This window comes from Natrix helvetica (assembly GCF_964273705.1).
Source record: "Natrix helvetica genome assembly, chromosome: 14".
Taxonomy (NCBI): Eukaryota; Metazoa; Chordata; class Lepidosauria; order Squamata; family Natricidae; genus Natrix; species Natrix helvetica.
This window is the reverse complement of record NC_138564.1, coordinates 11,671,398-11,685,255: the sequence shown is the minus strand read 5'-3', so window position 1 is coordinate 11,685,255 and position 13,858 is coordinate 11,671,398. Positions and strand designations below refer to the sequence as shown.

The 13,858-nt window shown below is 45.7% G+C and overlaps 1 protein-coding gene across 1 annotated transcript; it reads right to left on the bottom strand.

Moving 5' to 3' along the window:
• Nucleotides 1-7,186: 7,186 nt before the first annotated feature.
• Nucleotides 7,187-9,129, bottom strand: PLA2G1B (phospholipase A2 group IB; the record flags this gene model as incomplete). The annotated part of the gene is made up of 3 exons (XM_081966489.1): nucleotides 7,187-7,513; nucleotides 7,677-7,804; nucleotides 9,023-9,129. 3 exons carry the CDS (start codon nucleotides 9,127-9,129, stop codon nucleotides 7,392-7,394), a joined length of 357 nt encoding a protein of 118 aa, XP_081822615.1. The 3' UTR covers nucleotides 7,187-7,391.
• Between the last annotated feature and the right edge of the window lie 4,729 nt (nucleotides 9,130-13,858).

Sequence of the window (13,858 nt, the reverse complement as noted above, 5' to 3'; positions counted from 1 at the left end):
CTGCCCCAAAGAAGAGGGAGTTAAGCTATTCTCCAAAGCACCTGAAGGCAGGACAAGAAGCAATGGCTGGAAACTAATCAAGGAGAGAGAAACAACCTAGAACCGAGAGAAATTTCCTGACAGTGAGAACAATTAATCAGTGGAACAGAAGTTGCCTCCAGAAGTTGTGAATGCCCCAACACTGGAAGTCTTTAAGAAGATGTTGGATAGCCATTTGTCTGAAATGGTATAGGGTTTCCTGCCTAGGCTGGGGGTTGGACTAGAAGACCTCCAAGGTCCCTTCCAACTCTGCTGTTGTATTGTATTAAATCAAACAATCATCAGTCGACACACGGCTACCAATGGTGCACACATTTGTTTCATTTGTTTAGCATCTTCCCCGTCCGCCAAGAGAAGCTCAGGATCCCGATGAGTGAGAACCAACGTCCAGATTGTCGTTTTCTTTACGATCTTCTTTGTCGCTCCTTGGCTTGGCCAACACTGCAGGGTTGAGAGCCGGAGAACTGGAAGCCAGGCCGGTGTTTGGCAACGATCCGTTTGGGCCCTCGTGAGGGTTCCAGAGATAGCCGAGATATTCCCTATTTAAAATGATCGAAAGGGGGGAAATGAAAGAGGACATTTTCGCCCCTATAAATAAATACCCAGGCAATGCTGGGTTATCAACTAGTTAAATATAAAGGAAAGGAAGAGAAGGAAGGAAGGAAGGGGAGAAAGAGAAGGAGGAAAAAGAAGAAGAAGGAGGAGGAGGAGAAAGAAAGGGAAGAGGAGGAGGAGGAAGAAGAAAAAGAAGCAAGAAGAAGAGGAGGAGAAGAAAGAAAAGGAAGAAGAAGAGGAGCAGGAGGAGGAAGAAGGAGGAGGAGGAGAAGATTATTCATTATTAAGATCAAGAAAGATTTGAATCTCCCTTCCTGGGTCTTCGAACAAGGCTGCCACTCCTTGGGCAAGCTACCAACCAAGTCCTCTACCACCTTCAAATGCTGGAGCTCCTAGCATTCCTCCTCTCGTACCACAGGCGGCATCCCAAATGACCCAACCAGACAGTTGTCCTGAAGTGCTACCTGCAACTCATCCTCCACCCAGCACCCTTCTCCTTACTTAACCCCGGAGTAGCCAAGACAGTGTCAAGCTGAACAGACAAGACAATCCCCTTTTCATAGACCCACTTTTAAACGTCTCCTAGGCTTGCCACAACAACCCACCCAGCGCTTATTCCCAAATTATATATGGGCTGTGCCCTGGCAGGCCAGGTCCTCCAAAGGCCACCCCGCAAAAAGCCCACTTAGCTGCAAAATGTTCTCACCTCTTTGGACCGACTGGTGCCATGCCAGATAAGGCCTGTTTCAGCTCCCCGTTGACCATACCCGTCAATCTTTCGGCCTGGCAGGAGGATGAAGGGCATGGATTACACAGGGCAATGATCTCAGTGGCACTCAGGGGTTAAAATAACTGGGCTTGTCAGCCGGAAAGCTGGCAGCCAGAGACCCGAGTGCAGCCTGAGCTCCCATCCTCAGCTCAGCTTCTGCCCGCCTAGGGGTTTGAAAGCACGCCAATGTAAGTAGATCAACAGGTACCACTTCGGTGGGAAGGGAACAGCGTTCCCCGAGGCCAACTTAGCCACGGGACCGCTGAAATGTCTTCGGGCACCGTTGGCTCAATCTTCGGATCACCCAAATTAGTTTGGATTGTTTAATTAAAGGATCAAATCCAATTAAATTTGGAATATTTTAAAGTTCAATTATAATTTTTTTAAAAAAAATAGAAAATGATAAAATAAGTTAATTTTTCATTTTAAATCTGGAATTAAGGAGAAACTTCCTAACAGGAAGTTGTCTCTTGCCGAGGTTCCTTCCAGCTCTATTCTGATTGATTTGAGGGTCTCCTGCTTGAGCAGAGGGCTGGACTAGAAGACCTCCAAGGTCCCTTCCAGCTCTATTCTGATTGACTTGAGGTCTCCTGCTTGAGCAGGGGGCTGGACTAGAAGACCCTGAGGTCCCTTCCAGCTCTAGTCTGATTGACTTGAGGGTCTCCTGCATGAGCAGAGAGCTGGACTAGAAGACCTCCGAGGTCCCTTCCACCTCTATTCTGATTGACTTGAGGGCCTCCTGCTTGAGCAGGGGGCTGGACTAGAAGACCTCCCAGGTCCCTTCCAGCTCTATTCTGATTGACTTGAGGGTCTCCTGCTTGAGCAGGGGGCTGGACTAGAAGACCTCCAATGTCCCTTCCACCTCTATTCTGATTGACTTGAGGGTCATCTGAATGAAGGATACAGACCTGGCTTGGGAACGGTCCAAAGATTTTGGGCATGGTTGGGACCACGGCCTCCCCACGCCTGGCTTGGCTGGGGTGGAATGTTCTCAAAGCAATACTCTTCCTTGTTCGTCCCTCCAGGGTCAAATACGAGGCTTTTTTGGCAGCTGCGGAAGGAAAGGAGACCACTCAGCAGGGCCGTTTTGGGCAGCCTAAACCTGCAGAAGACAAAAAGGCTCTCGGGACTTACCCAAAGCGTAGCTATTCACCTTCTGCATCTCCCGTTTCAGCTGCTTCACCGCCTTCTGGATGTCGTCCATTTTCAGGGCATCTTCGTGGCGAAACAAAGAAGAAAACTTGGCCTGCCAAACAAAAGAGATTGTCTGTCATCCCTTCATCGCTGGTGGGCTTTGGCCATCTGGACTTCTAAGAGGGCGGTCCCAAAACAACCATCAATGTGACTAGGGGGGGATGCTGAAATGGTCGTAAGTGGGAAAATCTTGCCGTTTATTGAATACAACTGCATGGTAAAGCCGAATCAAAACTTACTCTGAGGTTCCCAGGCGCCTGTGCAAAGAATTCAACACTACTTTCCCCAGCCAAACGCCCAACCTCCTGCAATGGTCCATGTCAACCAGTTCACTTTGTTATGGGAATCGTCTGCCTTCCAGTCCACACCTGTTACGATGTCCTTGAAAAGGTTTCGGGCTTTCCCTGTCTTCAGCGGAATCGTAGAGGTTTCGTTCCTCCATCTAACCCGTTCCAAGTAACACAAACACACTCACACACTAATGACAGGGTGAAACAGAGAGGCCTGTCGTAACTTAGAACAGTCCCTAAATGAATGGTTGTTAAGTCCATGACGACCTGTATCTCTCTCTCTCTCTCTCTCTCTCTCTCTCTGCCGCTTTTCCGGGAAAACCTAAAATCGTACCTTGACATAGGACACCAAACCAGCACCCTTGCTGTCCAGCTGCTTTCTCTTCTGCACAATGGATGCGCAGAGGCCTGGATTTTGTTCCATGTGGACGTAAAGATCCCGCAAAGCTTTCTGGGTGTAAGTCAAGGACTCTCTCTCAAAGTCCTCCGGAGAGATCCTCCTGCAGAAGGAGACGTAGAGCGGGGATTCATTGTCAAATTCACTCAGTATCTCCATCTTCGCCCTGCTCAGAAGAAGGAAGCCATGAATTAGAGAGGCCAACGATCAGAGGGGACGGGGGGGGGGGGGTTGCTCCCACTTCGGCCCAGTTCAGCCGAACCGGTTGTGGCAGTGGCGGGAGGGTCCGCCCACCTGCCTGGATGCTTCTGCGCATTGCACGCATGCAAGCGTGAGCAAACCGGTAGTAAATGGTCTAGCAATCCACCACTTCCACCGATGTCCAAATTGAACCGCCCTCTCTCAACAGAGGAGGGAGGGGGACGAATGACATCATCTATCTCCTGTCTACAAGACAATCCTTCTAGGAGTCCCAAAGGTGCTTCTTCTACATACAGCATACATCTCACCCTTAGCATGCTTACGTTTTGTGGACTTCCATTCCCAGAATTCCTCAGTCAGCATGGTGGCTGGGGAATTCTGGGAGTTGAAGTCCACAAAACGTAAGCATGCTAAGGTTGAGGAACGCTGTTCTACGGGCAACTGGACTTTCTTGTTTTGTTTATTTTTTCTTGGAAGACGTTTCACTTCTCCTCCAAGAAGCTTCTTCAGCTCTAACAGGACGGCGAGGAAATGGAAGGATTTATACTCCTTGCGGACAGCTGGTCATTTGCATCCTTTTTTAGAGAGTCGTTGAGGCCACTTGGAGGTTTTATCTTGTTACCATCCTGTCCAGAGCTGAAGAAGCTTTTTATAAGTAATACAATAGCAGAGTTGGAAGGGACCTTGGAGGTCTTTTAGTCCAACCCCTTGCCTAGGCAGGAAACTCTATACCATTTCAGACAAATGGCTATCCAACATCTTCTTAAAGACTTCCAGTGTTGGGGCGTTCACAACTTCTGGAGGCAACTTCTGTTCCACTGATTAATTGTTCTAACTGTCAGGAAATTTCTCCTCAGTTCTAAGTTGCTTCTCTCCTTGATTAGTTTCCACCCATTGCTTCTTGTTCTACCCTCAGGTGCCTTGGAGAATAGTTTGACTCCCTCTTCTTTGTGGCAACCCGTGAGATATTGGAAGACTACTATCATGTCTCCCCTAGTCCTTCTTTCTATTAAGCTAAACATACCCAGTTCCTGCAACCGTTCTTCATATGTTTTAGCCTCCATCATCTTTGTTGCTCTTCTCTGCACTCTTTCCAGAGTCTCCCCATCTTTTCTACATCATGGCGACCAAAACTAAATGCAGGATTCTAAGTGTGGCCTTCCCAGGGCATTATATAGTAGTATTAACGCTTCTTGGATGGGAAGAGAAAACCTCTTGAAAGAAAAAACAGAAGTTCCAGTTGCTTCTTCATGAAGAGCTGAAGAAGCTTCTTGGATGAGAAGCGAAACATCTTCAAAGAAAAACCAGAAAGTCCAGCTGCCTCTTGAAAAAAATAAAAGCACCTTTGGGACAACCATGATCCAGATGACTTAAAAGCTAAAACGCAAGTGTGTGTCCACCACACACACACACACCCATCCAAATTTTATGAACTCCCACCCACTTCTACCCTGGACTGAATATCAACTAATAACAAAATAGTATAACCTGTGTTTTCAATCCAGTTCATTTGCATCACTTGCTTTTCATTTATTAAACACATGAAGGAAAAGGAAACACAGACACATTCCTAGTTTGGTTTTATAATCCCACACAATAAATATAGGTGGCTTATCTGCAAACGTTTCCGTTAAAAGTCACCGGGTTTCATGATCATCGTTCCTAATAATAATAAACTAAGAAAGCAATTACAGAATTTTTCTGGTTGCCTAGCTCCACCCCAAACACACAAATATCAACTGACAAGAACAACAGCTGGGTACACAAACACCCACAAACACACTACTCCAAGTTAGCAACACCTACAGGTTACCCCAGGCTGTTGCGTGAATCAGGTTAGGTCTGTAATCTCAGCCAGAGAGGATCTCATCTTATGCTTCCCAAACGGATCCTGCAAATGGATCCGGTAGATCTGAAGGGTCACCAGGTTACAGACAGCTGGCATTTTGGGTGGTCTGGGGGAAAAATGGGTTTGGGGTGCCTTGGGCACAAAATTCCCACCTCGGTTTTATTCTGGTGGCCTCGAGTCTATTTTGAAAGCGTGTAATTATGGTGGTGACTTGGTTGGCTTCTTCTCCCAAATCTGGTGGGCTTCGGAGGAGGCCAAAAGCGGGTCTTTTTCAGGAAAGTAGAGGCAGCTTGACCTGTGGGCAGGAGGAGCTGTGTAAGAGAAACCTTCCATCCTCTTGGCCCTACAGCTGCTCCGGAGAGGAATTGTGACATCAAGAAACGAAGAACCAATTGCGTTGTTCCCAAGAGTAGGCCTTAATGCCAAATTGTACTGCTAACTAGGGAATACAAAACCTTTGCCAGACCAATCCTCGGATACAGCTCGTCTGCCTGGAATCCACACTGTATATCGGACATTAATACGATCGAGCAGGTCCAGAGGTATTTCACGAGAAGAGTCCTCCGCTCCTCTGCTCGCAATAGAATACCCTACACCACCCGGCTTGAAATTTTGGGCTTGGACAACCTGGAACTATGCCGACTAAGTGTGGTTCACAAAATTGTCTGCTACAATGTCCTACCTGTCAACTTCAGCTTCAACATCAATAATACTCGGGCAAACAATCTATACAAACTCAAGGTAAACTGCACCAAACACGATTGCAGAAAATACGGCTTCAGCCACAGAGCGGTCAACGCCTGGAATGCTCTACCTGACTCCGTTGTTACGTCCTCAAACCCCCCATAGCTTCAACCTCAAACTGTCAACTGTGGACCTCCCCCCATTGCTAAGAGGTCCGTAAAGGGGGCGTGCATAAGCGCACCAGCCTGCCTACCGTCCCCGTCCTACTGTCCCCATTTATTCGAACCCATTTCCTGTGTTCATGGACATGTTTATACTTATACCTGTTGTCTTATTATACATGTTTGACATGCTGCAACGGTCATACGTCTGAACAATGATTGGAAGTCCCTTTCTTCTGGTGCGGTTGTAATTCTGAATGGTCCCAAATGAGCTGTTGTATGTTGAGGACTACATGTGGTTCTTAGTGCCTGGAAGTAGGATGGGAGCGTAACCTTTTTCAGCTTTTAAAGGGAGAAGTTGGTTGAGTGAAGGAGCATCTTTTTTCCCCCTGTTCTCTCCCTCCCTCCCTCTCCCTTCCTCCCTCTTTCCTTCTCGCCCCCTCTCTCCCTCTTCACCCTCCTCTCTCTCTCTCTCTCTCTCTATTTATCTATCTCTCCCTTTTCTCCCTCCTCTCTCTCTCCCCTCCTCCTCCTCTCTCTCTATTTATCTATCTCTCCCTCTTCTCCCTCCTCTCTCTCACCCTCCTTCTCTCTATCCCCCCTCTCTCCCTTTTTTCCCTCCTCTCTCTCTCTATTTATCTATCCCTCTTCTCCCTCCTCTCTCTCCCCCTCCTTCTCTCTCTCTCTCTCCCTCTCTCCCTCCTCTCTCTCCCCCTCCTTCTCTCTCTCTCTCTCCCTCCTTCTCTCCCTCTCTCCCTCCCTCTCTCCCTCTTCTCCCTCTTCTCTCTTCCCCTCCTTCTCCCTCTTCTCTCTTCCCCTCCTTCTCTCTCTCTATTTATCTCTCTCTCTCTCTCTCTCTCTCTCTCTCTCTCTCTCTCTCTCTCTCTCACACACACACACACACACACACACATGTTACAAGTCTAAATCTCACAGCCAAAAAAAATGCAGCAACCTTGCAAAGGCTTCTGAGCTTAAGTCATGAGCTCCCCTGCCCACCCACGCAGGACTTTTCCCCCCATAACTACAAGAATACAGAGCAGAATCGGTGCCTTGCTTTATTGTTCTGGAAACGATTCCTTTTGCTTTTAAAAATAAAAAAAGCCCACACTGCATATTTGTATGAAACAATTGCGCCGGTGCATTCATCTGTCCCTTTCTGTTCCACGGCCGGCCGGGCGAGGCCCTTCCAGAGAATTGCCACCTGTGCATTGAGCAGGGCCAAAGTCCTTGCGCCGAGGTCTCCCAAACGTCATTTGCAATATTTGCCAGTGTCCAGTTTCTTGTACTCCTCGTTGTAAGGGGCTCCGGCGAAGCAGATGGCTGCCGAACGGTCGCAGTTACAAACAAAAGCCTCACACTCGTCGTTGTTGTCTGGAGGGGAGAAGAAGGAAATTATGAACCTCGGGGAGGGATGGGGACGCGTCACCAAAAGAAACACCGGCACTGTTGCGAAAGGCAGTCGCTCAATGAAGAATTGAAAGTTGAGGGCTACCTGTCTTGGAAAGCCAGGCTGGGGGGGTTGTGTGATATTTACCTTGGCAGGTGATGTTGCCTCCAGAACAGGTGTATGAATACGTCTTGGTGTAGGGGCTGTCCAGGAGGGACTTACACGCAGGGTGTTTCTTGGCTTGGGAATAGCAGTTGTCGTGCGTCTGGCAGCACCTGGGCAAAAGTAGGAAGAGTTAGAGCTGGGTCTCCAGGTGGGGGAGAACTCCTCTCTTTTGGGGTGGGGGGAGGTCCTTGGTGGTTTTGGAGCTTGCTTGTTTTCTTGCAGATGTTTCATCACCCAACCAGGTAACGCCATCGGTGCTGAAGGGGGGGTGAGGTTTGAGGGGTATTGGTGAAGGAGGAGGAAGAGGAGGAAGAAGAGGAGGAGGACTGCGGAATCCTCGGTGCTCTGAGAGCTTGATAGTGTTCATTTCATTACCCAACTAGGTAACATCAACAGTACTAGAAGAGAGGGGGTTTTGCAGAGAGGAGGAGGAGGAAGAGGAGTTGTAAAATCCTTAGTACTTTCTAAGCTTGGCTGTTTTCTTGCAGACATTTCATGACCCAACTAGGTAACATTATCAGGACTATACTAGAAGAGAGGGAGGAGGAGGAGGAGGAGGAGGAGGAGGAGGAGGAGGAGGAGGAGGAGGAGGAGGGGAAGAGAGGAGGAGAAGAAGAAGGAGATAAAGAGGAGAAAGAGAAGGAGGAAAGAAAGGAGAGGAAAGAGAGGAGGAGGAGGAGGAGGAGGAGGAGGAGGAGGAGGAGGAGGAGGAGGTGGAGGAAAATGACTGTGGGGTCCTTGGTGCTGTCTGAGCTTGATCGTTTTCTTGCAGACATTTCATGACCCAACTAGGCACCATCATCAGTGCTAGTAAGGGAATGGGGTTTGCAGAGAGGAGGAGGAAGAGGAGGGCTCTGGGATCTTGGCTGATTTTTTGCAGATGTTTCATGACCCAACTAGGCAACATCACCAGTGCTAGGAGGGAGGGTGTGTGGGGAAGCTCTCTGAGCTTCGTTGTAAATCTACCTTTAGATTTAGGGGGTTGGACTAGAAGACCTCCAAGGTGCCTTCCAGCTCTTATTCTGTTTCGTTACTCTGTTATTCTTCCAAGCCCAAAGGAAGTCTGGAATGGCATAGGCTCTCCTGCTGTGCGCAGGGGGTTGGACTAGAACAGGGGTCCCCAATCCTTGGCAACGTTAAAAGACTTGGGGACTTCAACTCCCAGAATCCCAGCTGGCTGAGGAATTCTGGGAGTTGAAGTCCCCTAGTCTTAAAGTGGCCAAGGTTGGAGAGCCCTGGACTAGAAGACCTCCAAGGTTCCTTCCGGCCCTAGGATTCCAGGTTCTGAGTTCTAAACCTGATCTGAAGATCCCCAGGTGAGGCCTTACCTGTCCAGCTGGTCTACCGGTGTCCCACTGCCTCCGAAGCCACAGTAGCAACCGTAGTCCGCGTAATCCAACACTGGTCTGCTGCCGGGGATGGCGCATTTGATCATGTTGCTGAATTGTAAGAGGTTGCGAGGCAGGGAAGGAAGAGCAGAAGCCGCTACGAGGGAGACACAAACTGCGCCCCAAGAAGGTCCAGCGTTAGTATCTCCCAAATATCCAGCAGAACAAATCCAGTTCCCTGCTAAGTGAATCGTCATCTTCCTTTAATGACCCCGTAATCCCTTGCAGGGTACAGTCTGGGCAACTGAATAGAGCTGAGAGTTTTACTGGCCGTATTCCTTTCCTGTTGCCAGTGTGGAGTTTTGTTCAGCAGATATATTCTCATTGTGAGAAATAGCTGCCTCTGCCTAGGATTGTGATTGTGATCTACCTCCTGATTGTGAGGCGAGAGCTCCACTTCTAGGCACTTCTTTATCTCCTCTCTCTCTCTCTCTCTCCCCCTCTTCCTCTCTTTCTCTCTCCTTCTCTTTCTCTCATCACTTTTTCTCCTCTCTGACTCTCTCTTGCTTTCTCTTCCTCACCTTATCTAATCACTCTTTCTCTCCTCTCTCTTTCTCTCATCTCTCTCTCTCTCTCTGTCTCTCTTTCTCATCACTCTTTCTCTCCTCTGTCTCTCTCTCTCTCCCTTCCTCTTCCTCTCTCTCTCTCTCTCTCTTTCTCTCATCACTCTTTCTCTCATCTCTCTCTTTCTCTCTTTTTCTTTCTCTCTCCTCTCTCTCTCTCTCTGTCTCTCTCTCATCACTCTTTCTCTCCTCTCTGTCTCTCTCTCTCTCTCTGTCTCTCCCTCGCTTTCTCTCATCACTCTTTCTCTCCTCTCTGTCTCTAGCTCTGTCTCTCTTTCTCTCCCTCTCCCTCCCTTTCTCTCATCACTCTTTCTCTCCTCTCTGTCTCTGCTTCTCTTCCCTCCCCCTCTTTCTCTCATCACTCTTTCTCTCCTCTCTGACTCTCTCTCTCTCTCTCTCTCTCTCTGACTCTCTCTCTCTCTCTATTTCTCTCTCTCTCTCTCTCTCTCTCTCTCTCTCTCTCTCTCTCTCTCTCTCTCTCTCTGTCTCTCTCTCTCTCACACACACAGAGATCTAAGTTAAACCAGCTTGCTCTTTAGCCCTCCTGTTCACCCCATCCTACGAACTCCCCTGTCCTTCCAACAGGCAAAAAAAATTCACGCAGGTGTTTCACGCAATTCAAAACTCTGGAAGCCACTCAGTGAAGGGTAGCCTGCCTTATCCCTGAGTGGATTCTTTGGATCTACTGGCTCTGGAAGAATCTCTACTTACGTGCTGCCGGGACCAAAAGATGAGCAAGATTCATTTTGTCGATTGTCAAGCTGCAGTAAGAATGAATCTCGATACCCAGTGAGTTCAACCTTTTATAGCCTGATTGTAACCTTGGCCCCAGCGGCGATGGGAGATAAGAGCAGGGATGGCTTGATTTGTCTTTTCTTTAAAAAAAAAAAAACTTTTTATTTTGTTTATGCAAACATCACATCTTTTGCAACACATGACACTTCTTTTACATATCTGTTGTGATTCTTTTATCTGCACATACGTCTTGTATAGCTATAACTTTCTATACATTTGCATTTATATTATTTCATACATCCTCCTCCTTCATTCTATATATAACATTCTATGTATTCTATGTATAACAACCTTTGCTTGCAAATGTGCCAGTTTAACTCCCAAGAATTGGATCAGATATTCTGTTTTTTTGCAGGGACAGAACTTAATTTAGTTGACTTTATTGGTTTGCTTTATTGAACCGTTTTGCATCCCTTTCCTATTATTTATTTGCTACAGTCTGTTCTGTATTTCTATCTTTTAATCATTTTCCGGTTTTGTAGTTTTTTTTTTAATTTGTCGATCTTTCTTCCTTTCTTTCCTGCTTCCCCCCCCCCCTTTCCTCTAGCCAATGACACCATAAATCCCATACGGAGTGATATTTAGATTCTTCTTCCTCTTTTAATTCTTTCGTGAGCCTATCCATCTCTGCACATTCCAACATGTTTTTTTTTAATTACGTTTTCTTCTGTTGGTGTGTAATTATTTTTCCAGTTTTGTGCGAATGTAATTCTCGCTGCTGTGATTATGTGTAGAATTAAGTATCTAATAATTTTTTTTCATAATTTCCTTTTATAATTCCTAACAGAAACAATTCTGGTTTTAGCTCAATTTGGTGTGAGCTAGAACAGAGCTAGAACAATTTCCCTGAATAGGCCAAAAAGAGGCTACTTTATTGTCGCTCGCCTACATTACAAGAATCATACCAAACTGGGGAAACCAGCAGATAAGACTTTACAATACAATAGCAGAGTTGGAAGGGACCTTTGAGGTCTTCTAGTCCAACCCCCTGCCTAGGCAGGAAACCCTAGACCGTTTCAGACAAATGGCTATCCAACATCTTCTTAAAGACTTCCAGTGTTGGAGCATTCACAACTTCTGGAGGAAAGTTGTTCCACTGATTAATTGTTCTCACTGTCAGGAAATTTCTCCCCCTAAGTTGCTTCTCTCCTTGATTAGTTTCCACCCATTGCTTCTTATTCTACCCTCAGGTGCCTTGGAGAATAGCTTGACTCCCTCTTCTTTGTGGCAACCCCTGAGATATTGGAACACTGCTATCATGTCTCCCCTATTCTTCCTAGTCTGGTCTACGATGTTTCCTCAACTCGGAAGGAGCTTCTTGGGTGAGAAGCGAAATGTCTTCAAAACAGAGCAGAAGGCCCAGGTGCCCCTTGCAAACAGCACTTTTGGGACATAAAGATGGGACAAAAACTCACTTAACAAAGGTCTTAGCGACAGAAAGTTTGGCCTTATTTGCAGTTTGCAAGTCCAGGACCAATTGTATTGCAAGACTATCTTAAGAGAATCTTGCAAGTCTGAAAATGTAAACCTTCTGGGCCTCTTTTCCCCTCCCCTAATGAAGCTATGGGCTCTGCTCTCTCTTATCTGCCTGTTCTCTAGGCAGCATCCCTTCTCCCTCTCCAAGGTCTTTCGCACATACCCTTACATCCGCCTTTGTATTTGTATTTATTAGTTTGTCAAACGTGTATAAGATAGCCAATACAAATATAAACATGGACATGAATGAAGGAAATGAGTACAAATAAATGGAGACAGTAGGACAGGGGTGGTAGGCACGCTGGTGTGCTTATGCATGCCCCCGTTACGGACCTCTTAGGAATGGGGTGAGGTCCATGGTAGACATTAAGGTTGAAGCTGTGAGGGTTTGAGTATGTAACAGTGGAGTCAGATAGAGTATTCCAGGCGTTGACCACTCTGTTGCTGAAGTCGTATTTTCTGTGAGGCAACTGGCAGTTGGAACAGAGTTCTTTTCAGGTGGGGAGGGGGAGTAGAACTCCTTAGCATCAGAGTGTGTTAATTACTGTATAAGAAATACTAATGATCTGATGGTCATTTCGACAAATCCTTTCTTAGCGAGCACCTAAAAGCCAAATGAAACAGATGTGCCAAATTTCAAGTTTGTAGGCTTTACGGTTTGGAAATGTTTGCACTTGGAGGAATTTGCTAGCTGAAATAAACCAAGAAGGAAATCCATGTGGAGGGTGCAGGAAGGGAAGTGAAAACATTTTTTTTTTACTTCTAGGAAAAATGGGGTGATCGAACTGCCGAGGTCTGCGATGCAATCAAGCTTGAAAGGTTGCAGATTGACGGGTGGCCATAAAACTCCTTGCCATCTTTGTTCTATCGCGTGATTTCTGGATTAGATAGCAGGAAAGATTTCAAAGTTCTTCTTTTTTTTTCTTTCTTTCTTGCTTTCTCCAATCTGGCCAGGATCCAGAAGTCAAAAGTCAGCAGCTGATAAACCCTTTCTCCATTTCTTACACAGAAGAGAGCACCTCTCCTTGCTTAAGGTCTAGAGATAAATAAGAGTCCAGAAATGGCCCCTATTCGTATTTCCACCTGTTGCCACATTTAGAATCAAGATTCCTTATTCTATTCTATTCTATTCATTTAATCCCTTATTCTATTCCATTCATTTAATTCCTTATTCTACTCTATTCATTTTCTATATTCTATTCTATTCATTTAATCCCTTATTCTATTCATTTAATTCTTTATTCTATTCTATTCATTTTCTATATTCTATTCCATTCATTTAATTCCTTATTCTATTCTATTCATTTTCTATATTCTATTCTATTCATTTAATTCCTTATTCTATTCTATTCGTTTAATTCCTTATTCTATTCTATTCTATTCATTTTCTATATTCTATTCCATTCCTTTAATTCCTTATTCTATTCTATTCATTTTCTATATTCTATTCTATTCATTTTGCATATTCTATTCTATTCTATTTATGTTGATATTGTTTCCTGATTGCTTATTTGCACCCTAGGACTATCATTAAGTGTTGTACCTTATGATTCTTGACGAATGTATCTTGTCTTTTATGTACAGCGAGAGCATCTGCAACGAAGACAAATTCCTTGTGTGTCCAATTCCACTTGGCCAATAAAGAATTATTCTATTCTATTAAATTTTGTGCTCCATTGCGGCTGTACGTAGAGGATTCCCTATATACACCTTAAGAGGAAGTTTTTTCTTTTTTTAAAAGATGTATTGGAAAGTTTTGATTTTAGAAAAGTTTTTAAAGAAAAGCTTCGTGCTTTAAAACGGATGAACATTATTTTCCCCTCTGAGGTGAAAGAAAGGGTACCGGGAATTTTGTTAATATAAATAGTGGAGGTTTATGAAGACCATTTAGAAATAAAAATACAGATTATTCCCACAGCAAGGAAGATAAAGCAGAGATGGT